The sequence below is a fragment of the Sinocyclocheilus anshuiensis genome, unplaced genomic scaffold, assembly GCF_001515605.1.
Source record: "Sinocyclocheilus anshuiensis isolate Anshui unplaced genomic scaffold, SAMN03320099.WGS_v1.1 scaffold688, whole genome shotgun sequence".
In the NCBI taxonomy this organism is placed as follows: Eukaryota; Metazoa; Chordata; class Actinopteri; order Cypriniformes; family Cyprinidae; genus Sinocyclocheilus; species Sinocyclocheilus anshuiensis.
This window is the reverse complement of record NW_015555748.1, coordinates 235,567-258,468: the sequence shown is the minus strand read 5'-3', so window position 1 is coordinate 258,468 and position 22,902 is coordinate 235,567. Positions and strand designations below refer to the sequence as shown.

The following is a 22,902-nucleotide window of genomic DNA, read 5'->3' as shown; positions in this document are numbered from 1 at the left end:
GGCAATTCGAGATGGGAGATAACGTCTCGGAAAGTTTTTTTTTTTCATTCTTGACTTCTCCCAGGGAACTAGGTCCAGAGAACACATATGGTTTTGTTGAATTAGGCTCCTCGAGCGAGGAACCCTCACACAAACACTCTCACACACGTGCCCTTGTCTTTTATGTGCACACTTGGACATGTGACTGTATTTGTAAAGGCCTTATTTGCTTGTGGCTGCAAATGTTTTTAAAGGAATGACTTTGTTTTGTTTTTTTTATAAGGAAAAGAGTTTGGCGTCCATAAAGACTGCAGTAAATAAAACCTAATCAGATGGAAATAAAACGTTTGGAAGTTGGTTTATTAGCTTGGGCCGCTGACATCGACATGGCATACTAGATTTCACTGCTTTTGTTTCGTAAAGAGCTGCCAGGCCAAAAAAACTCATACACTCTGTTCCAAAACCTTGCTGTCAGATGTCTACATTGGTGAAATAGATTAAACTGAATAGAATCAAAAATGAAAATGATATAAAATCTCATAAGTGACTGATTTGGATCACTCAAAAGGCCTAGTGTGTCATGCAAATAGCAATTACAATTGATTCCAATAGAGTTTGACATTAGCACACAACGTGGGACTTCAGCAAGCATTAAAATCCAAAGAAAACACAAATATTGAGTTAATTTAGAATTAACATTTACCTCACATCGTCTGCATCTCTGAGCCTGCAATGCATTCTGGGATTGCCTTCGCCACAAAGCATGTTGCAGCTTGAGATTTCTGATAAAAGAAGGATCTTACGAGGCAGCATAATTGTGCTACATTTATGTAACATTTATATAAAGCCAAGCACCTTATATATATATGTGTGTGTGTGTGTGTGTAACATTTCTCAGTACTAAAATAACTCAAACTAAATAAAACAGAAATAGACATTAAAATAAAATATAAATGACAAAAACACAACAAAATTACTTTAACTAAAATTAAGAGAAAATATAAAAATAAGATGAATTTAAAATATAATTGAAAACTGCACATTTGGGCACATTTCTTTTCACCGAAATTCCTTTCAAGAAATACTTATTTATTAGAATACATCTAAATATTTCAATGTAATAGTAAATAGTAATATAATATTTTTTTTGGTTTGTTTTACCTTTAATCTACTCCAAGCTGTCTCAGAAATTATTAGTTATTAGTGCTCAAAATGCTGAAATGGATCCATGTTCGTGTTCATGTTGATGACAATAAAACATAGTCACATTAATTATCCTCTTTATGCGCCTGTAAAATATTAAAGAGCAAAGACAGAGTGCATAGCCACAATAACATTACATTATAAATGGCAAAATGTCACCTAACTATATTTAACTATTGAAACCACTACCAATTTGTTAAGACATGAATGGTTTTTACTAGTCAGAGATTCAAAATTATGTTATTTCTGACTTTGCATCGTTACACCATTTCTAGATGGTTGCTAGGTGTTCTGGGTGGTTGCTAGTGTTTTCCTCAATAATCCACACAATTTGAGGCATTATTTCTTTATTTCTTTAGCACAAATGTTACATACTGAAGTTTAATACTCTGGGTATATTAAGGGTTTGTTCAGGGGTTTGCCTTTGCAAGCACTGCTAATAAAAAGCAAATGGAACAACACACAGAGTGTATTGGAGAGAGTTTATTGTGCAAATGTGGCATGGAACTCTGTCAAAGTGTCCACGTCGACATTGCATGAGGAAAACTTTGGCAGTGAACGCAGCGAGTTTTAGTCCTCCAGTCAGACTCACAGATGACTGCTGCTCTCGCTCGCATGCATCCAGGATATCAAAGCCGGAGACTTTTCTGTCCATTTAATCACAAAGGGTGGTCCAGATCCCTGACACGACCACCGTTTGTATGGAAAATATCTCTCCTGTGCATTAAACTGCAAATTGACTGAGTCTTCCTCTTGGAGAATATGGTTTGTGTAGTGTATTATTAGTGGTGTTTACTAAGCCAATTGTCACTACGAAGCTGTTCAGTTTATAGTCCAAACAGCAGGAGATAACTGGCATTTTCAAGCCAGAGTTTCCCTCGGGAATATCTAATACATTTTTAGAATAGTGGTTTTCTGTGGTTAATATTACTTCATAAGACTTTCATGGTTTGCTGCTTGAAAACGCCTATATAGCAACTTTTTTAAAAATTTGTTCAAAACCTGGCTGATATAAAATTTACATTTGAAGTATGATGCATGTTGGAGAATTAAACTATTAAATTACTAAAAAACTGTGAAAAAATCTACTTAAACAGGGGGAAAATGTGACACTTTTGACTTGGGCCAGTAAGCAACCACATAGCAACACCTTAGCAACACACTAAAAACTACTCCAAGCAGTCACCCAAAACACCTAAGTAACGGTATAGAAACATGTTAAAACCCCCTCCGAACACCTTGGAAACTGCGTAGCAACTCCCTAGCAACCACCCAGAACAACTTTGTTGTAACAGAGTTGCTATTGTTAAATAACTAAAACTTAAAAAAAATAAAATAAAAAAATTCAGTAATTGAAATAAAGCTGAAATAAAATAAAATGTAAATATTAGATGGAAAAACGTAAAAAACGTAAAGATAGAAATGTTGCATTGGCGACAGACTGAAATGACTAAAACTTAAATAAAAACAAATGTAAGCTAAATAGAAATATAATCAAATTAAATAGACAAATAACCTTAAAAGACTTGCTAAAACTTAAAATTAAAATTGAAAATAGAAAAATCAAAGCTAGTTTAATATATGAATAAATACTGTAATAAAGTTAAAGCTACAAAATTAAAAACAAAATTAATCAAATTGACAAAGCACATAAAATTACTACAAATTAAATGAAAACATTAAAGCTAATTTAAAATATGAATAAATACTGCAATATTACATAAATTGTACTAAAATAACACAATGCAACTGCGTAGAAACCCATTAAACCAACACTTTAGCAACTGCTTGCAATTTCCTTAACCTGTTACAGCTTTCTAGCATTGTGCCGTTGAGTTGTGCATGGGTCATTCATTTAGTTCGTTAGTACTGGACATTCAGTCTGAACTGGAGTAGGACTACAGTATGACCAAGCGTATTTGAGTGTAGTGGTGGTATTGGTTGGGAATGGGCAGTTCCTTATGGATTTGAATACTAAAGTCCCAGATGTTAATGCAGTGCAGAGTTTTGGCAGGAGCTCTGTGATCGGTGCAGGAGAGGTTTGGCAAAACTCTCTGTTTGCATTCTCTATACCGCTGAAGTCACTGCCAGGCCATTAGTCATCATCCCAGAACACTCACTGAGTTCTCACTGCAGGTACATGAACCCAGATCTCTGATTCAACACTGTGTTTTTTTCTCTTTCACTTATGACTGTACGTGCATTTCCCTTTCATAAAAGTGCAATGGTTTATGATAAAAGTAAATGTAAACAACTGAAGATGCAAACCATTCTCTTAAAGGATGGTATTCTGGTTGGTGCCGTTGGGGCATATGACTGGAACGGAGCTGTTCTGAAAGAGACCCATCATGGTAAAGTCATCCCACCCAAGTCCTCATACATGAAAGAGTTCCCAGAGGAACTGAAGAACCATGGAGCATATCTGGGTAAGAAACGTTTTTGGTCAGTACCAAATGAGGATCTGATTCCATGACTGACAAAAATGAATATATACTCACCCTCAAGTTCAAAAACGACTGACTTTCTTCTGTAGAACATAAAAGAAATGGTTAAGAATGTTCACTCTATTCTTTACCAGTTTAATTTATGCATGCACATAGCAAAACTCACCAAATGAAGATGTGCTGCACCATATTGGATGTCGGCATTGGTTTTTGCATGCATTGCAATCAAAAATGACCCGCCAAGTTTGAAAGGAAGGAATCATTAGGTATGGAAAGAAACATGTTCAATGAATAAAGACATAAATTTCAGTCTGTTCCCCATGCAAGCTATCATACGTCTTACATATGTAGCATGGACTAATTTTAAGACATTTAAGGCTACTTAACTAACCAGCACCAAACTAGGAAGAAAATACATGCGAGTTTCATAACTAGTCTTAAAATTTGTTTTTTTGAATTGTATATTTTCTCTAAGCCAGTATAGGCAATATTTATCATATTTACTGTGTGTATAATGTATAAATTGACACTTGTTTCTAGGGTACATGGTGTCATCAGTCGTCTCGGCTCAGCACGGTCAGCTGTATGTCGCTGGAGCTCCTCGATTCAACCACACGGGGAAAGTTGTCATCTTTACGCTGACCAACAGCGGCAACCTCACCATACTGTACTCACTCTACGGACAGCAGGTAAAGCCAAGTACACACTACACTTCTAAGTAGTACGTGGTACTTCCACGAATACCATGGTAACAAACATGGCAGGGCTCAACAGTGAGGCTTACTGCAAATTAAAAACGTATATATACTTTGCAAAGATACTTGACATTAAATGAAGAAATAAATATCTGTTTTGGCATATGAGCATTAAAAATGTACTACTTTTTTGGAGTGGGGCCAGTGAAAATATTGGCAGACCAAGTAAAAATATTTATTTTTGAGCCATGCATGGCAGTACCATAGGCAGTACCATAATACTTTTTGGTACTTTATGTAAGTGCCAAATTGTAGCCACCTGCCTGTTGCCAAGATTTCTAGTGTGCACACTTGAGAGAGTACTTACAGACACTACGATAAATTGGCAACAGCACAAACAAGTGATTTTCCTCCTCAGTAATTTAGTCATTGTCCAGTGCAAATATCTAAAATATTCTTAAGATCAAGATATATTTACTTGAGAAGCAAAATGACATAAGATAAAAAGTAAAAAATTACGTGATTATATATATATATATATATATATAGAGAGAGAGAGAGAGAGAGAGAGAGTGCAAATAAAGTGTCTACTTCAATGTTTCTAATAACTTCTGTGAAAATAAAATGTCAAAATGTATCAATTTTACTGCTAACATGCTAAATACAAATGACTAAATACAAAATTTATACAAAATTTTATTATATTTTAAATGATTAAAAATGTATTGCTGACAAATGGGTAAAATAGTGGTTTGAAGGATAGTGGCAAAGATAGGTAAAGATTTAAAATGATCTTTAAATAGAGTCTTTTAATGTCATCTAATGATTCTTGTTCTGTACCCGACAAGATTTTTTGGAATCATTGGTAGATATTTATAGATATTCATTTTTACATTTCATATAAGATTTAGTGCCTTGCCAATAAATGTAAGACTTTCTACACCTATGTAATACACCTATGCCTTGGCAACGACCCGCAGAAAACCATGAAATTGCAAGAATGAAAAAGACCATGAGTCCGTGCAAAAATAGCCTTGTTATAATGTTCTTCTCCATCTTTTGATAAATTACTCCTGCCATTATCAGAACAAAATGTCCACAATCTTTTAAACAACATTCCATGGTTAGTTGTTCCATGGAAATCGTGCTGCCTTGTCAATAATCTATAATAGGGCTAATCTGCATGAAATAATCTGCATGGCTAATAGTGCATGTAAAAGTGCCGCAACTGTTTAGTGAGTGTAGTAGTGTGCATTTGGCCTAAATGGTGAACGTTTCCCCTGACTGCTTCTTTAATCCATCTGTCTGCATTTTTCCATCATACCTTCTCTCTCTCAAATGGTGGCGTGTTTGATTGGAGAGGCACATCAGTAGATTAATGCGGACCATGTGTGTGGACAGGAGACAGCGTGTGAAGGTCTAGACTCAGTCACCCGCTCCAGATGGGCAGGCGTCTCTGCAGCCCATGTGCATCTCATCTGCACGTGTGTGTGTATGTGTGTGTGTGTGTGTGTGTGTGTGTGTGTGTGTGTGTGTGTGTGTGTGTGTGTTTGTGTACGCATGGCCTGCAGTGAATGCACACAATAAACGCTTACTGTTTCAAACGCTGCCGGTCGCCGACCACAACATTCATTTAGCCATCAACCTGTTATGCACCAGACTGTGTGTGTGTGTTTGAGCCCTCAGGATAGCACTTAGACGGGAATGTGATAAAGTGCGTCTCCTGTGTTCTGGTGTTTGTAAAGCCGGCAGGAACTTTCAGGGTTGAAACGCAAGTTCAGAAGAACCTGCCGCACAATGTGTCTTCCATCATTGATGCAATAGAAAAACAGGCTGTAGATTAAAATTAAAATGTTAAAAATTAAAATGTTAAACTAAAGTTCCAGTAAATGTGTATTTGTCCATCTGACAGTAAAATGCATGGTCTTAATATAACCTAGTGAAAAATAGATATACTTAAATGTATGTGAAATACATTTATTTCATGCTAAGTATACTACAAATACATTTTCATATTTATGTGCTTAAAACATGCCCAGCTTTTGTACTTTTAGTATACTAAACTGGTATACTTAAATTCTGCTAAATTGGAACAACTAGTTTTGTATGCACTTTCATTGTGCGGAAGTAGTGCTGAAGTACAACTAAAGATATACTTAGTATATTTGATTGTGCTTTAGTGGAACTATTGCTAAGTACACTTCAGGTACACTTTAAATATCTTGCATTTAAAGACCGATATTATTCAAAGATCATACAATCCATATCAAAAGTGACATTAAAACACATTTTAGACTTAATATTATGAAATGTGCATAATGCAGAAGTAGTACTCCAAATAAAGTTTAATTATAATTTTTAGATCAATAAGTCTCGAGTTATCTGTCAGTAAATATGTTAATAGAGTTTAACTATACTTAGTATTTTCTGGAGCTGTGGTGTGCCTACTTTGATTTTTTTGGTTCAAATTCTTGTGTGGTGGAGCACCCACATTGAGCTTTTTGCCTACTGGATGTGCGCACTTGGACTGATTTATTTATTTTTGTTAACTATACTTAGCATGAAATGTATTTTAAATATATAACTTTTTTATTAGGGTACATGCAATTTATTCTTAATCATAATATGTTTCCTTTCTATTAATATTGAAGGCTATATGCTTAATATGTAGCTCTGCTTGACACATTTTCCATCAGGGGTCCCTGCTCCAGGGGTCCTTGTCCTAAAAAACTTAAAATAATTTAACGTAACTTAATTAACTGCTGTAAACTTAATATTTATATTTCCCATAATTGTACAATACAATGTACCCCACCCAACCCGCTGTGGGAATTCTCACTCCAAGTTGAACTCAAAAGTTGGCAGCTCTGTTAATACAATCTAGAAACTACCCAAAACAGATACATAGACTATGGCCTAACGTATATGTGCATGTTTTGGTGAATTGTAGATCGGATCGTATTATGGAAGTGAGCTGGCACCGATTGATCTGGATGACGATGGATTGACGGATCTTTTCCTTGTCGGAGCTCCCATGTACTTCTACAAAGGGTGGGAGAAAGGCAGAGTTCACATCTACACCATCACCTTACAGGTAACAACATCCTAAACACAACACCATAATGCTTTCTTAAAGAGTACTTGTTCACAGAAAGACTTGGGTTATGTTTGAAGTAGGATACTATTCATCGTTTTCATTATATACCGCTTGTTTACGCAACTCTCACTGAATCTACAGCGCCACAGCAGAATAAATTCTATATATTTTTTAGTGCTGGGCAACGATTAATCTCGATTAATCGCATCCAAAATAAAAGTTTTTTGTGTACATAATATATGTTTGTGTACTATGTATATTTGTTATGTATATATAAATACACACAAATGCATGTATATATTTAATAAATATATGTTGATATATTGAATATATTTATATATAATATAAATTATATTAATATAAATATATACATGTAAATATTTTCAAAATATATACTGTATGTGCGTGTCTTTATATATACATAATAAATATACACAGTACACATATTATATTATATTATATTATATTATATTATATTATATTATATTATATTATATTATATTATATTATATTATATTATATTATATTATATTATATTATATTATATTATATTATATTATATTATATTATATTATATTATATTATATTATATTATATTATATTATATTATATTATATTATATTATATTATATTATATTATATTATATTATATTATATTATATTATATTATATTATATTATATTATATTCATGGTTTAAATTTGAACTTTTTCACTCACCAGCCAATTTGGTTACTAAATTAAGTTACCGGCCATTCATAACTTCTACTAGGCAAAATAAATAAATAAATAAATTACTGAAATAAACCAACAGCTTGAGGGTTTTCACAATGGATGTGACAAAGCGGGCGTTGCAAATCATTTGAACTTTGTCTCAGTACGTCAGGCGAGGCAACAGTTTACTGTCGGGGATTTGTCGTGTTGCGCCGCATCCAGTGTAGACCACATCACTGATTATAATGGATCAACTGATTATTTTAACAAAAATATGAACCTCAAACAAACGTCTCAGATGGTTTGGATGCCACGAGGTCATGCGACAACATTGTTTGCTTAAGGTTAGTATACTAGTATTCGATTCTAAACACAGCCAATTGAATGAATATTTTCTTGTCTTTCTTTCTCTGTTTATTCCGCAGGGCTCTTTAATACCAGATGGGACTCTTGGACCATCAGAAAAGACCCATGATTCTCGGTTTGGCGCGGCCATGTACACTCTTCCAGACTTGAATGGCGACGGCTTCAGTGAGCTGGTAGTGGGTGCACCACTGGAGGACAATCACAAGGGAGCCATCTATCTCTTCTACGGCCAACAAAACAGCATCCAACCCAAATACAAACAGGTAAGACTCAACTGGGAGTCACTGATATTTAATAAACATGATTAAACGGCATTCCAGAATATAATAACAGGTATGACCTTTTGCACCTTATTTGTTCATTTTTAATTCTTGTCATTCTCCTCAGAGAATAGCCGCTGGTGACATCTCTCCAGGTCTCCGTTATTTTGGCCGCAGTGTGCATGGGATGATGGATGTGAATGGAGATGAGCTCATAGATCTCTCTGTGGGCGCTTTAGGTGCCGCAGTTCTGCTTTGGTGAGTTTACACACTTCACATGGGGCAGGTTAAGTTAAGAGTCATACTTACGAACCAATAGCTTAAATGGTTAGTTCACCCAAAATTATTTTGGATGCGATTAATCGAGATTAATCGTTGCCCAGCACTAATATTTTTCTTGAGCTTGTAGGCTAAATTCAGTAAGATGATGTAAAAAGATCGTGTATTGAGTTGTACTCCCGGGCAGCACATAAAAACAAACATACCTCGTGACTGTAGTTCGATTCACCAGCAAATTATTCTTATGAGCAGATTCTTTTCAGTGGTTTATTAACATACAGCTCGACCAGTGTAAGCCGGTTCGTTTAGTGAGTCATTTAGCGAACTATTTACTTGTTGAACAGAACACAGCGCGACTTGTGTAATCTGTTTCACAAACGAGTGACTCTTATAAGACTGTTCTTTTAAGGAGTCGTTCAAAAGACCCTGGAATTACTAGTTTTACAGTGAGTTTGAATCAGTGAATGAATACTTCACTGAATTAACTCAATTCGTCAGAGCATTTACTGAAGAACTTCTGTCGCCGAATAACTGTTAAGATATGCATGTTTTGTGTACTCATGGTTTGTGAACACTATAATTGCTGACTCGTTGTTCATATTATATTATATTATATTATATTATATTATATGCTCCGGGGTGTGAACAAAGGCCTCCTGTAGCGAATCGATGTGTTTTTGTGAGAAAAATATCCATATTCAAAACGTAATAATCACTTTAATGTAGCTTGCGGCAACAGTTGTACACTGAAGCAGCTCCAGGCGGATGACGTATGAGTTCAGTGTTGCTGAACTCATCCAGTTCAATCCAAAAAGAATGAATATGGTTTTAAGATTCATTTTAAAAAATCATAATTTAAAAATATAACTGGATCTCAAAGATGCTAAAATAACACTGGCGGCTTGAGCCATCATCACTTGTGAAAATAAAAATATATAAATTACTGTACGAAGTATTATTATAATACACTATAATTCCACAAATATTCAAATAGACAGTTTTAATATGATGTAAATGGATGTGAATGTATAACACAGTGTTACTTTAGTATCATTGATATGCTAATTATAGTTTTTATTAATATTTTGAATTAGCTTTTTATATATTTTCCATTTTCATTTTCAAGTTTTAGTCATTTTGTTCTGTGTAATTTTTTTAAGGTATGTTTATATAGATTTAATTAATTGTTATTTTAGTTGTTATTTTATTACATCAAGTTAAATTAAATGAAAATGAGAAATGTTGCTATGGCAACTAGCTGAAATAATAATAAAAAAAATAAAAAATAACATATATATATATATATATATATATATATATTGTTAAAAATTTGTGTTTTTTAAGATTTTTCTTTATATCTTTGTTTCATTTAACTTTTTACTATTTATTTCAAGTAATAATTTTCTTAATGGTTTAAGTTGTAGCTAATGATAATAATCCTGGTATCACATAGGAGGGAAAAAAATCCCAAATGAAGTCTCTTTAATACTGTATCATAATTGTTTCTCATAGACAGCAGTAAGATTAAATGGAAATAAATAAGCAAAAATAAAAGTCTCTGCTTCCAAAAAAGACCATTGTAATCTCAACATGAACTCAAATCAAGATCAAAAGATCTTTAGCTCTATATTTTGAATGTGTTATATATAACATAGTTTAATCTCTTTCAGCTTGTATTTCTCGTTTGAGATTTTAGGAGAAACGAACATGATTCATAATTGAAATCTCCTGAATTCTCCTGAGGCAGTTTTATAGCTTCATGTGTTTTCAAACAGGTCTCGCAGTGTCGTCCGTGTGGGGATCAGCATTCATTTTGAGCCTTCGAAAATCAATGTTTTTAATAAAGACTGCGTCCGAGGAAGTCGAGAGGTGTCATGCATGTTGGCCACCGTTTGCCTGAACATCACGCCGCAGACACCGATCACAGATCCAAAAACAGTCGGTATGTAACTGGACTCTATCTGCAAACCTGAAAATGACTGACCAATCAGATGGCTGAATGATAAATGCACATTTGTTGTATTTTCCAGCGTCCCGTGCCTTTGAGTAATGTCTTTCAGATGTTTGCTCGAAAGGTCACTCCTTAATATTAGAACAGTTTTTCCTAATGCATAAAGCCTCCGGCCAAAAAGAAAACACTTTAATCCCAGCATTTAGAGTCCTTGGAAATCATCATAAAACTGTGTCAGGCATCCCCTACATTTCCCATCTGGAACATATCAGGACAGAACATAAATGTGTCTGAGAGTCACAAACAGACAGATAGCATTCACCTTTTTATCAAATGCTGGCTAGTTTCTCCAAAAATTAAAAGTCTGTCATTTATTCTTCCAATTTTTTCAGCAGAACACAAAAGGAGATGCTTAGCAGAATTTCGCTTAAAAATATCAAAATAAGAATACCCAAAAGTGGCCTAAAATGGCTTATATTTGGGTTCGTTCCCAACAAAATAAAGGTGCTTCACAATGCCATAGAAGAACCTTTTTGTCTAAATGGTTCCATAAAGAACCTTTAACATCTGAAGAACCTTTCTGTTTCACAAATGGTTCTTTGTGGCGAAAGAAGGTTCTTCAGATTATAAAAAGGTAAGAAAGAGATGGTTCTTTAAAGAACCTTTCGTGCAACCAAAAATGGTTCTTCTATGGCACTGCTGTGAAAAAAAAAAAAAAAAAACATTTTGGAAGCTTTATTTTTAAGAATATAAGGTGCATTATGAACCGGATTTGCTCTTGTAAAATAACTATATATTTGGAAATGGGTGCATAAACAGAGATGTTGCTATTCTTGACATTGAGATGTTGTTTTTCTGTTCAGCGCTGAGGTACAGCTTTGGTTTCGAGGAGAGCAGATATTTCCCCAGAGCCGTGTTGGACAGCACTGAAGAGCCGCAGCCCCGTGACGTCACCCTGCGGCCGGACTCGGATTACTGCCAGCAAGTGTATTTCCATGTTCATGTGAGCCACTTTCTGTACATGTGTTCACACTGCAGTCACTTTTATCCATTTCAGCTCTTTTTTTAATGAATCTAGCATCTATATTGAGGTCTAAAAGTGTGGGGTCAGTAAGATGTATGTATGTATGGTTCAGTCATGAAACTCTAGATGGAGCAGGTTGAGCTTACTGCCTTTCATTTATATAGCTGGCTAGCATTCGCTTGAGTTTCCTGCAGCGCGCTTTCAGAGTTTCTCTGAAACCCTCCACCTTCCTGCATGAAATCAAACTGTACAATATTTATTTTGTTAGTGCACATTGTTAGTCTTAAAGTGAACAATTAATCCGTGCAAGTTAATCCTCTGAAAAAATGATTTTGTCTTGGTAATCTTTAATCAAAATCTGATCATTTGCTTCTGCTCCGAAATGGCACTCCTGCTCTGATGACGTCAGTTTGACGGCTTGGGCAGAATTAGCTTAACCACGCCCCTTCAACCGATAGTTTGCTGCAAGTGAAAGACGAGAGGAGGAGCTTAAAAATAAAACCCCGCCCTCTACTCAATATTCCGTTTCAGTTAGAAATACGTCACCATTTCCTGTACTTGCTTGCAGCAGCAGCAATAATCTACAACTACAGCAATAACCAACTGCAGCAGCAATTCAGCAGCAGCGTAGCAGATCTATTTCCGCCAAGACCAAATACATTAGCATTGTCATATTTATGCATTTGATTTCATAAAGTCCCCATGAAATCAAAATGTACAATATTTATTTTGTTAGTGCACATTGTTAGTCTTAAAGTGAACAATTAATCCGTGCAAGTTAATCCTCTGAAAAAATGTTTTTGTCTTGGTAATCTTTAATCAAAATCTGATCATTTGCTTCTGCTCCGAAATGGCACTCCTGCTCTGATGACGTCAGTTTGACGGCTTGGGCAGAATTAGCTTAACCACGCCCCTTCAACCGATAGTTTGCTGCAAGTGAAAGACGAGAGGAGGAGCTTAAAAATAAAACCCCGCCCTCTACTCAATATTCCGTTTCAGTTAGACCATACTGAACATACTGAAATAAAGTCAGCAGCAACTTCCGGTTCACGCAGACTTTAAATTGATTAGAAGTGCCAGTAAAGACATTGATAATGTTACAAAAGATTTCTATTTTAAATAAATGTTGTTCTTTTGAACATTCAATTCATCAAAGAATCCTGAAACAAAATGTATTACGTTTTCCACAAAAATATGAACTGTTTACAACACTGAAAATAATCAGAATAATCAGTTGTGTTGTTGTTGTTTTTTTTTGGGAGCAGAAAACCAGCACATTATAATGATGTATTAAGGATAATTTGACACTGAAGACTGGATAATGTGGTATTGATTCACAAAAACAGTTCTTTTAAATGGTAATAATATTTCACAATTTTTCAGTTTTTACTTTGACCAAATAAATGCAGACAAATTTTGTCCAATGCTGCAATTAACCAATCAGATTCAAATATTCCAGAGGACCAATATGCAATAAAAATGTCTTGATTTAGAAATGTCCACTCCTGTCATACTTGATTCACATTTACAGCAAATATTTCACAGTTTCTACCCCACTAGTAGTTATTTAATATTTGACGATCACATGTGTTAATATTTATGAATATGAATTAATTTACAGGAATATTAATGTGATGTAAACTGTTCAATGCAAAAAATAAAATACTTACTCAATATTTTTGTCTTATTTTCCAGTAGAAATATCTAAACATTCTTAAATCAAGGTACATTGTTTTACTTTCTTAAAATATTGAGTCAGAAAAATGTATTTAAAAATTAAGTGCATTTACTGTATGCTTAAAACAAGAAAAATATCTCCCCATGTGGTTTTAAACGTATATATTTTGGCATTATTTTGATATTTTAGTAAATATCTTGATTTAGGAATGTTTCGATATTTATACTGGAAAACAAGACTTTCCATTTCATGTATGGTTTGTTAGGATATGACAATATTTGGCTGAGATACAACTATTTGAAAATCTAGAATCTGAGGGTGCAAAAAACAAAATCTAAATATTGAGAAAATCACCTTTTAAAGTTGTCCAAATTAAGTTCTTAGCAATGCATATTACTAATCAAAAATTAAGTTTTGATATATTTACAGTAGGAAATCTACAAAATATCTTGGCATAAAAGAAAAATCGGTAATTTTGACCCATACAATGTAATTTGGGCTATTGCTACAAATATACCCCAGCGACTTAAGACTGCTTTTGTGCTCCAGGGTCACAAATATGCAGTAAAAAAATCATCTTTGCAGTGCTGAAATGGTATCGTTCTGTTTGTTTAAACAGGAAGTGACAGATTACACACGACCCCTGATCTTCAGTGTTACCGTAGGCCTGCAGAACGCAGATGAAGGGCCGGTGCTTGACGACGGGTGGCCCACCAGTCTGCAGTCAGAGGTCAGACACACAGACAGACAGACACATAACACTTTTGTCTTGCACCCTTCCAAATGACATTTCTTTCTCTCCAGCTACCATTCTGGAACGGTTGTGATAATGATGATCAGTGCATTCCCAACCTCGTCCTGCAGAGCACCTCAGACCTATTAGATCGCAGGTTTGTCCTCAAACGCACATTTTAGCTCTTCCTCGCACACTGAAACACCTCAGTCCTTAAGCAGGGTCTTAAAAAGTCATAATTCATACATTGAAAAGGTCTTAAATTGGGTATAAAGTCTTAAATTCATACACTGCAAAAAGGATTTTCTTACTTAGTATTTTGGTCTTGTTTTCTTGTATAAATGTCTAAACATTCTTGAATCAAGATGCATTTACTTGAGAAGCAAAATGACAAGATGTTATGTCTTGTTTTCTGAAAAAGTAATCATGATTTAAGAATGTTTTGATATTTGCAATGGAAAACAAGACAGAAATACTTAGTAAGAAAATCATTTTTTGCAGTGTAGTCATGGATTTTCGTACTCAGTATTTTTGACTTGTTTTCCAGTATAAATATCTAAGCATCCTTTAATCAAGATAGATGCAAAATGAAGATATGAAGTCATGTTTTCTGAATAATTGAACACAACTAATGCTTAAAAGATGAAAACAATCTGTCAGTGGGGTATGAAAAACTTTGCTATGAATTAGGTACAATTTTCTGAACGCGTTAGCAGATATTTTGTTCTTTTTAATCATAAACTCACTTAATCTTTGATCCATTTCTCAGAAAGCAAGACTTCTTATGTCTTCATTTAAGAATCTTTAGACATTTGCTTCGAAAAACAAGATGAAGAACATCACTTGTTTGCATCGTGAACAGATTCCCCCCCATATTCTAGTGGTTGGGAGCAGAGCTATTCAAGTTAAAAGCTACAGTATTTTATTAAATTTTTTGTAAAAAGAATTAAAAAGTAATGCAAATCTGTTGGAAGTTGTATTTTCAAACTTTAAAGTGTTACTAATATGACTCATTGTCTACTCTCTATGCATTTACATTTTGAGAACATATTGTGTTCCCCTCAATTTATTCCTTAAAAAAGTCTTAAACAAGTACACACTAAAAAATGCTGGGTTAAATACAACCCAGTGCTGGGTAAAATAGGGACAAACCCAGCAATTGGGCTGTTTTGACCCAGCGGTTGGGTTACTACCCAGAAGGTTGGGTTAAACATTTAACCCAACCGCTGGGTCAAAACAGCCCAATTGCTGGGTTTGTCCCTATTTTACCCAGCACTGGGTTGTATTTAACCCAGCATTTTTTAGAGTGTATCTTGATGAAACCTTCAGAAACCCTGTTATGTCTGTCTCTTTCAGGCAGTTCTGCGGGCGACGCGAGCGCTCCTCGTGGCCGCCGTGTGTCCATCAGAGGACGAGCGGCGAGCGTCTGGTGGAGGCCAGCCGGAGGAAAGTGCTGGTGGAGGCGCGTTTAGAGAACCGGGGAGAAAACGCATACGGCACGATCCTGCACATCACGCATTCTCCAAACCTCCAGTTCTCCAGTCTGGTGCTGAAGGTTTGTTTTCGGGAAAAAAATCCTGATCTGAGTCTCAGCCCAGGCCTAACCTGTATTTATGAGGGTTTAGAGCATTAAAGAAGGAATTCAAACGTGAGGTGGAAGGGGTCGCTGATAAAGAGGCCAAGAGTGGAAGGGAAACTATGAGTCAGTGTGTGTGGATCTGATCCAAAGCCTAGTGAACTTCCTCAGTGACTTCATAGGCAGCATCCTAATCTCATTGATAAGTGACTGAGCAACACATACAGTGGGTACAGAAAGTATTAATGGCTGCAATATAACAAAGAGTGAAAAATTTAAGGGGGTCTGAATACTTTCCGTACCCACTGTATATGAACCTGGAGCACAAAAGCAGTCTTAAGTTGCTTGGGGATATTTTTTTGCAATAGCCAAAAAAATACATTGTGGTCAAAATTATCGATTTTTCTTTTATGCCAAAAATCATTAGGATATTAAGTAAAGATCATGTTTCATGAAGATATTTTGTAGATTTCCTACCGTAAATATATCAAAACTTCATTTTTGATTAGTAATATGCATAGCTAAGAACTTCATTTGGACAACTTTAAAGATGATTTTCTCAATATTTTGATTTTTTTGCACCCTCAGATTCCAGATTTTCAAATCTCAGCCAAATATTGTCCTATCCTAACAAACCATACATCACTGGAAAGCTTATTTATTCAGCTTTCAGATGATGTATAAATCTCCATTTCAAAAAATTGACCCTTATGACTGGTTTTGTGGTCCAGGGTCACATATATGCCACACAAACAGCCCTAAAAGACATGTTAAAATAATTTTAAAATAGCCAAAACAAGCTAAAACAGCTAAGAATTAAGATGTAAACAAATCATGTTCTTATTTTAATGTGTTTCCTTGACAAATGCTATTTTTATTAAAGAACAACCTGAATATGTAAGGGGCATTTTAATGCAAATGATCAAATTGAAATTTTATTAAATTAATTATAAAGACTTAAAAGTTAAAGAAATAATCCCTGTAATCACAATTGACTAAAAAAGTAATATAAATTCACTGGAAATAAAAAAAAAACTGAAATCATGTTTCTTATTTTAATTAGTTCTCCTAACAACTGCCATTTTGATTTAATTACCAGGGTTCCCATGGTCTTGATCAACCTGGATATATGAGGGACGTTTAAAAGTGTGATTTGCAGACCTTAAATCAAATCTTCATGGAAAAGTCATACAAATATTTCATATACATTTTTTAGATAAATAAACTGATTAACATTTTAAGCAAATACTGCTCTAAAATACTGCATTTTATCGAATAGAAATTATATTGATGATTAATATATGGGAAATAAATCGAATGAATTCAAATACATTAAAAAAATAAACTCCGTAATCAGAAACGAATAGGTGCTCATAACACAAAACACTGAATAAACATCCAATGGCAATCGATGCATGTTTACATAGATCAAAAATTCAAATATTCAAACAATTGAAATTCCTAAACATTTAAGGGTGATTATGAATGAAATAAGCGTTCATCAGATGTATTCATGAACCAAATTGTAACATGAGTTCATGTGGACTGTAGTTCAAGTGATAGACTGGTGCAAATAAAACTTCTAAAGTCAGTATATTGACTACTAAACTCGCCTTTTGTCCATTCAGTGATTTACTCCATAATGTCTTTGGAATGATCTTCAGTTGTGAGCTTTCCTCCGCAGAAATGCGTTGGTCTGAAATCGAAAATGTGCTTGTTTTTCAGGCACCTTCAGACATTGCAATCGAGTGTCCAAACTCTGATGATATGAGCCTCTACCGAACCTGCAACATCAGCGCGCCGTTCATGAGGTCCTTTGCTCAGGTGAGACGCCTCAGACCTGCAACAACTGACTAGTCTGAGTATTACTGATCATTCAAGTGGTGGTTTAGTGAAGGTATCAGATGGCAATGTTATATACTGTGCTATTCAATTACAATATGCATATGGCATGATATTTATAAGATAAATGCCCAAAAACATGGTATTGCCACTGATGCCATTTTATTTCCATTGTAGCATTTCCAAAGACGTGCATTGGTTCATTTGGGTACTTTTTAGTTTGTGAAGATGCGGTCAAAAAAATGCTGCTGCCTGATTGCTTGGAAAAATGCATGTCACATGTTCCAGTTTTAGAGAATGTTGGAGTCGATCTGTGACAAAACAGAAGCCCGAGGTTGTTAAAAAGATGTCCGTAATCCTCCTGACATCGACTGAAGTCACAGAACGGAAAAACTCGTCATGTAAAATCCCTTAATTCTCTTCATATGCAGATATTTGTTTATGCCTGTCGGAACGGGCCGTTTTCCACATACCGAAGGTCTGATTCTCGTGCGCCATGCGTGTTCGATCAGTCTGTCTCTCAGTGGGATTGTTCCTCAGAGAGTTTACAGGTACATTCTGTGATGAGTTGGTGTTTCTGTGTGGTTTCCTGTGCTCTCGCTGGGCTGGCGTCGCTCCAGACTCTTCATTGACTACTTGCATTCCACTCACTTCACAATTCATTGCACCTTCTGTTCAGATCCGGTACAAAGCAGCAATTGCAATTAATCACAGTACCGCCAATTAGACGACAGTACGTCCTTTAGTTGCGTTTTGTGTTTCGTTTGGCTTCACATTTTGTTTTATTCATCCAGGTGTATTTCCGACTGGAGTTTGAGTTCAGCAGATCTGTCTTCTTGAACTACGTCCAGATCACTCTGAGGGTCTCCAGGTGAGGTCGTGACCTTTGAACCGATGAGAATCTCTTCTAAAGGATTTTTTTTTTATTGATGTATAAAATTAATGTAGATTAAATTATTATTCATTTTGAAAAAAATTATGTTGGCTTAAGAAAGCTATAGATTTATTTTTAGATTAATCTGTCTGTTTCATTGCAGTGAAGGTGAAGAAATGTCTCCAGAGGACAACATCAATGACATATATCATAATCTGAAATATGAAGCTGATATTCTCTTCACAAGGTAACACAGTAGCGTGAAATTCACAAAGAAATGTCCAGAAGTCAAGTGTATATTATATTATATTATATTATATTATATTATATTATATTATATTATATTATATTATATTATATTATTTTTTCACATATATTTTTTATATATTAATTACATAAATATTTGGTTATTTTTCTAGAAATTAATTTCAAGCATTAATTATTTTCCACTGTATTTATTATAGGGTCTATACATATATGCACTCCATAAATGATTAACGTTTTAAATACTTGCATATATTTAATTAAATTAATTAATTATATATATATATATATATTTTGCATAAACTTTTATATATTAATTCCATAAATATTTGGTTATTTTTCTGGAAAATTATTTCAAGAATTAATTATTTTCCCCTATATTTATTATAGTGTGCATATACGCACTATAAAATGTATAAACATTTTTAATACTTACTAATACTTAATATATTAATTTTATTTCATTTACATCATTTTTTATATATTCTATAAACGTTTGGTTATTTTTCTGGAAACTAATTTCAAAAATTAATTTTCACTATGTGTATCTACACATTCTATAAATTATTAACATATATTATAAAAGCAATAAGCCCCGTGAAGCCGTGGTTTGCAGTGAATTTATAACAGCTAAGAGGCGTTCGCGTATATACATATATATATATATATTTCCATTTGAATTTAAAAAATATATATTTTAGCAATTTTTTTTCAGTTATAGTTATTTGTGTGTGTGTGCACAAATGTAACTATAACTGAAATAAAATTGCTAAAATAAAAAAAAAAACTTTAATTTAAATTAAAATGTAAACAGAAAAAAACTAATTCAAAATATTAATAAAACTGTAATAATAAATTTAAATTTAATAAAAAATATGAATGGTCCAAAAACAGGACAAAATTAGGATAAAAACTGCATTCCTTTTTCTTCTGATTTTTGAGGTGAAATATGTCACAGACGTGTTCTTGACGGGTTTTGTGAGATTCACCCTGAAATATCTCAAAGCTAATAAGTGATTATTTAATATTGAGTCATTCACACTGTGAGTCTTTCTTTCAGAGATTCCAGCCCGTCCCGTTTTGAGATCAAACCTGAGCTTGGCCAGAGCCTCCCTGTTGGGACCAGACCGCCCTTCAATCTGTCTTATCAGGTGGGCTCCTCACATCCAAACCAGGTTTTAAATAATACTCTCCAGAATGAATCAGAGCACACACGCTGTGCATCTGAACAAAATGAATATTTTCTTTGGACTTCTAAGATGTTTCTCCTAAAACGATTTGTTTCGCAGATCCAAAATCTCGGCATGTTTCCCGTATCTGAGCTTCTCTTCACGTTAAACGTCTTCGCTGTGACCAGAAATGCAAACGCTCTCCTGCGCCTCTCAGACTTGGATATTGATCAGGTGCATTTTTTGTCTTAATTATGTTTACAGATTTTTCAATTAATCAAATTTCAGCCTCAAACTACGAACTTTGTTTTTTTTTAAAGAAACAGTTCATCTAAAACTGAGCATTGTGCAATTATTGTTGTAAATGAATCCTTTAACTGCTTCCAGAGCTTGCTATTTTGCCTGTTTCATAATGCAAGCAATCTGTTTATCCAGTTTATCTGAGTTGGCACAGCTCAATCAGTAGTTGTTTTAATGAGTCAAGTCAAGTCACCTTTATTTATATAGCGCTTTTAACAATACAGATTGTGTCAAAGCAACTGAACAGCATTAATTAGGAAAATAGTGTGTCATTAATGCAAAAAGACAATAGTAAACACTCATTTTTTAGCTGCTGTTCCAACCAAGCAAAATTGATTTGTTTAACCCAAACTAAAGAATAATAATGTGCAATGAGTGCTGTTCTTGTGTAAATCCTCATCTGTTTTGTTATCAAGAATGACTTGCGGCGTGTGTTTCAGGGGATAGTTCACCCAAAAATGAAAACGTGCTGTTAATTTACTCACCTTCAGGCCATCCAAGATTGCTTTTCTTCAGTAGAACACTAAAGAAGAATTGTAACTTTTTAGCACCAAGGATTTTTAGCCCTTGGTGATTCATAAAATGTATCAAACGCTGTCCGTTTTTAAGAGTAAAAAAAGGAGCACAAAATTAATACACATGGCTTTTGACGATATATTGAAGCGAAACAATCAGTCTGTGCAAGAAAGTGAATATTGTTTACAAGGTTAATAATCCAGAGCCTTAGGCAAAAGGTCCGAAATGATGTCCGGTTCACAAACGAATCATTCTGTTTTTTTGAGTGAACTGGATGAATCAGTTCACCAAATAGGACTGAAGCATCTGAAACAGTTTGTGGCTCAAGCAGCTCAGATCTACAAGTTACTCAATCAAAACTTACTTTCAGATGCCTGACAGTCACCGAGACTCAAATCAGCCAAAATACCAGCGCATCTGATCCTGTGATGAATGAATCATTCCTCCAACAGTCACTGAACTGAGGAAACGGTTCGGCTCGGACTGAAGAACTGATGAGCCGCTGATGTGCGCATGTGTGAACCGAACACTCGAATGAAGGAGAGAAATAAATGTTTTTATGGTTTCTCTTTGTTTATGTGAAAAGAAGACAAGCTTATTCACTTTATATGTTTTAGATATGTAAAACATCCACATTTTGCATCATTGGTAGGTGTTTTAATAATATTTTTGCTTTTTCAGCGTTGAGTGATTGCGAAAACAAAGTAGTGAATTGAACCAGTTCATTGAAACAAACTGTCAGAAAGAATCAGTTCACGAGATAGAATCAAATTTCCCCAGGATTACAGTGGTGTTATAAATAATGTTCAGTTTCTTGCACAGACCGATTGTTTCACTTCATAAAACCTCAATATATCATCAGGAGCCACGGGAATTCATTTTGTGTTGCCTGTTATGCCTTTTTTGCCTCTCAGAGTGATGGTAGCTGCTGACTTGCATTTTATGAATCACCAAGGATCACAGCCCTGCTGAAAAAAAAACAATAGAAACCATCACAGAAACTTCTAATGGTTTCCACAACAAATACCATTACAAACCATCAACTTTTAACCATTAAAAATGGTTTTCTGTCGTGTGTTTTGGGACATATTCCATTAAGATTTATTGTCTTTAACAAGCCACCAATAGAAGGTGACCAATTATCGGTAGAAATCCACAGGGTCCATTACAGTTTCCATTAAAGCCAATACAAATCCCATTATAACCAGTAAAACCATTACAAATTTTGTGATGGTGTCTATTGTTTTTTTTTTTTTTCAGCAGGGAGTTTCAGCTAAAAATCTTCTTTACTGTTCTACTGAAGAAAAAGATCTTTGATGGCCTGAGGGTGTGTAAATTAACAGCACATTTAAATTTTGGGGTGAACTGTCCATTTAAGAGCACTGTTTGTTCGTTTCAGACGGCTGGCTCACACTGCAACGCTCCACGTGTCATTACCGCCGGCTCGTCCTCTCAGGAAGATCTCTCCCTCAACCCACACATGGTAAAGTTTTTACACATCGTCCAAACTTAAAAGTTTTGTGATACACAAATTGCATCCATCTGCAGAGAAACACCGCAACATGCGTTAAAGCCATGAGCTTGATGAAAACAAACCACCCAACCGGCTTGATCACTTCCTGTTGGCTAAAGATAACACAAACCTTTGTTTGGAATCTATATGTGCTCCAAATTGGAAATTATTCACTTACAGTTTCCTCTCTGGCACATTCAGTTTCCAAGTGATCAAAAAGTATTTAGTGTAATTCATATTGTGTTATTTGTGTTCACAGAATGCATCCACCAGCGACACGTTATTAGCGCAGTGTATAATCAACCTGTTTCCCCAAGGAGACGTTAGCATCACCGCGACAGGATGGCTCAATCTGCATTCTTTATTAGCTGTGAGTATCTCCGACATGCTCCGTGAACCCTGCTGGAAAAAAATAGGTGGTCAGCTG

At 34.8% G+C, this 22,902-nt stretch overlaps 1 protein-coding gene across 1 annotated transcript in view; it reads left to right on the top strand.

Annotated features, from left to right (window-relative positions):
• Positions 1–22,902, top strand: part of itga11b (integrin, alpha 11b) — a 53,906-nt gene that overhangs the window by 23,045 nt on the left and 7,959 nt on the right. The window contains exons 8-24 of the mRNA XM_016467292.1: positions 3,464–3,608; positions 4,167–4,315; positions 7,272–7,415; positions 8,556–8,759; positions 8,884–9,014; positions 10,811–10,977; positions 11,850–11,989; positions 14,308–14,418; positions 14,493–14,578; positions 15,778–15,976; positions 17,723–17,821; positions 18,634–18,710; positions 18,877–18,960; positions 20,038–20,128; positions 20,267–20,380; positions 22,362–22,445; positions 22,735–22,845. Coding sequence (XP_016322778.1) covers positions 3,464–3,608; positions 4,167–4,315; positions 7,272–7,415; positions 8,556–8,759; positions 8,884–9,014; positions 10,811–10,977; positions 11,850–11,989; positions 14,308–14,418; positions 14,493–14,578; positions 15,778–15,976; positions 17,723–17,821; positions 18,634–18,710; positions 18,877–18,960; positions 20,038–20,128; positions 20,267–20,380; positions 22,362–22,445; positions 22,735–22,845 — 2,136 coding nt within the window. The remainder of the gene's footprint in view (positions 1–3,463; positions 3,609–4,166; positions 4,316–7,271; positions 7,416–8,555; positions 8,760–8,883; positions 9,015–10,810; positions 10,978–11,849; positions 11,990–14,307; positions 14,419–14,492; positions 14,579–15,777; positions 15,977–17,722; positions 17,822–18,633; positions 18,711–18,876; positions 18,961–20,037; positions 20,129–20,266; positions 20,381–22,361; positions 22,446–22,734; positions 22,846–22,902) is intronic.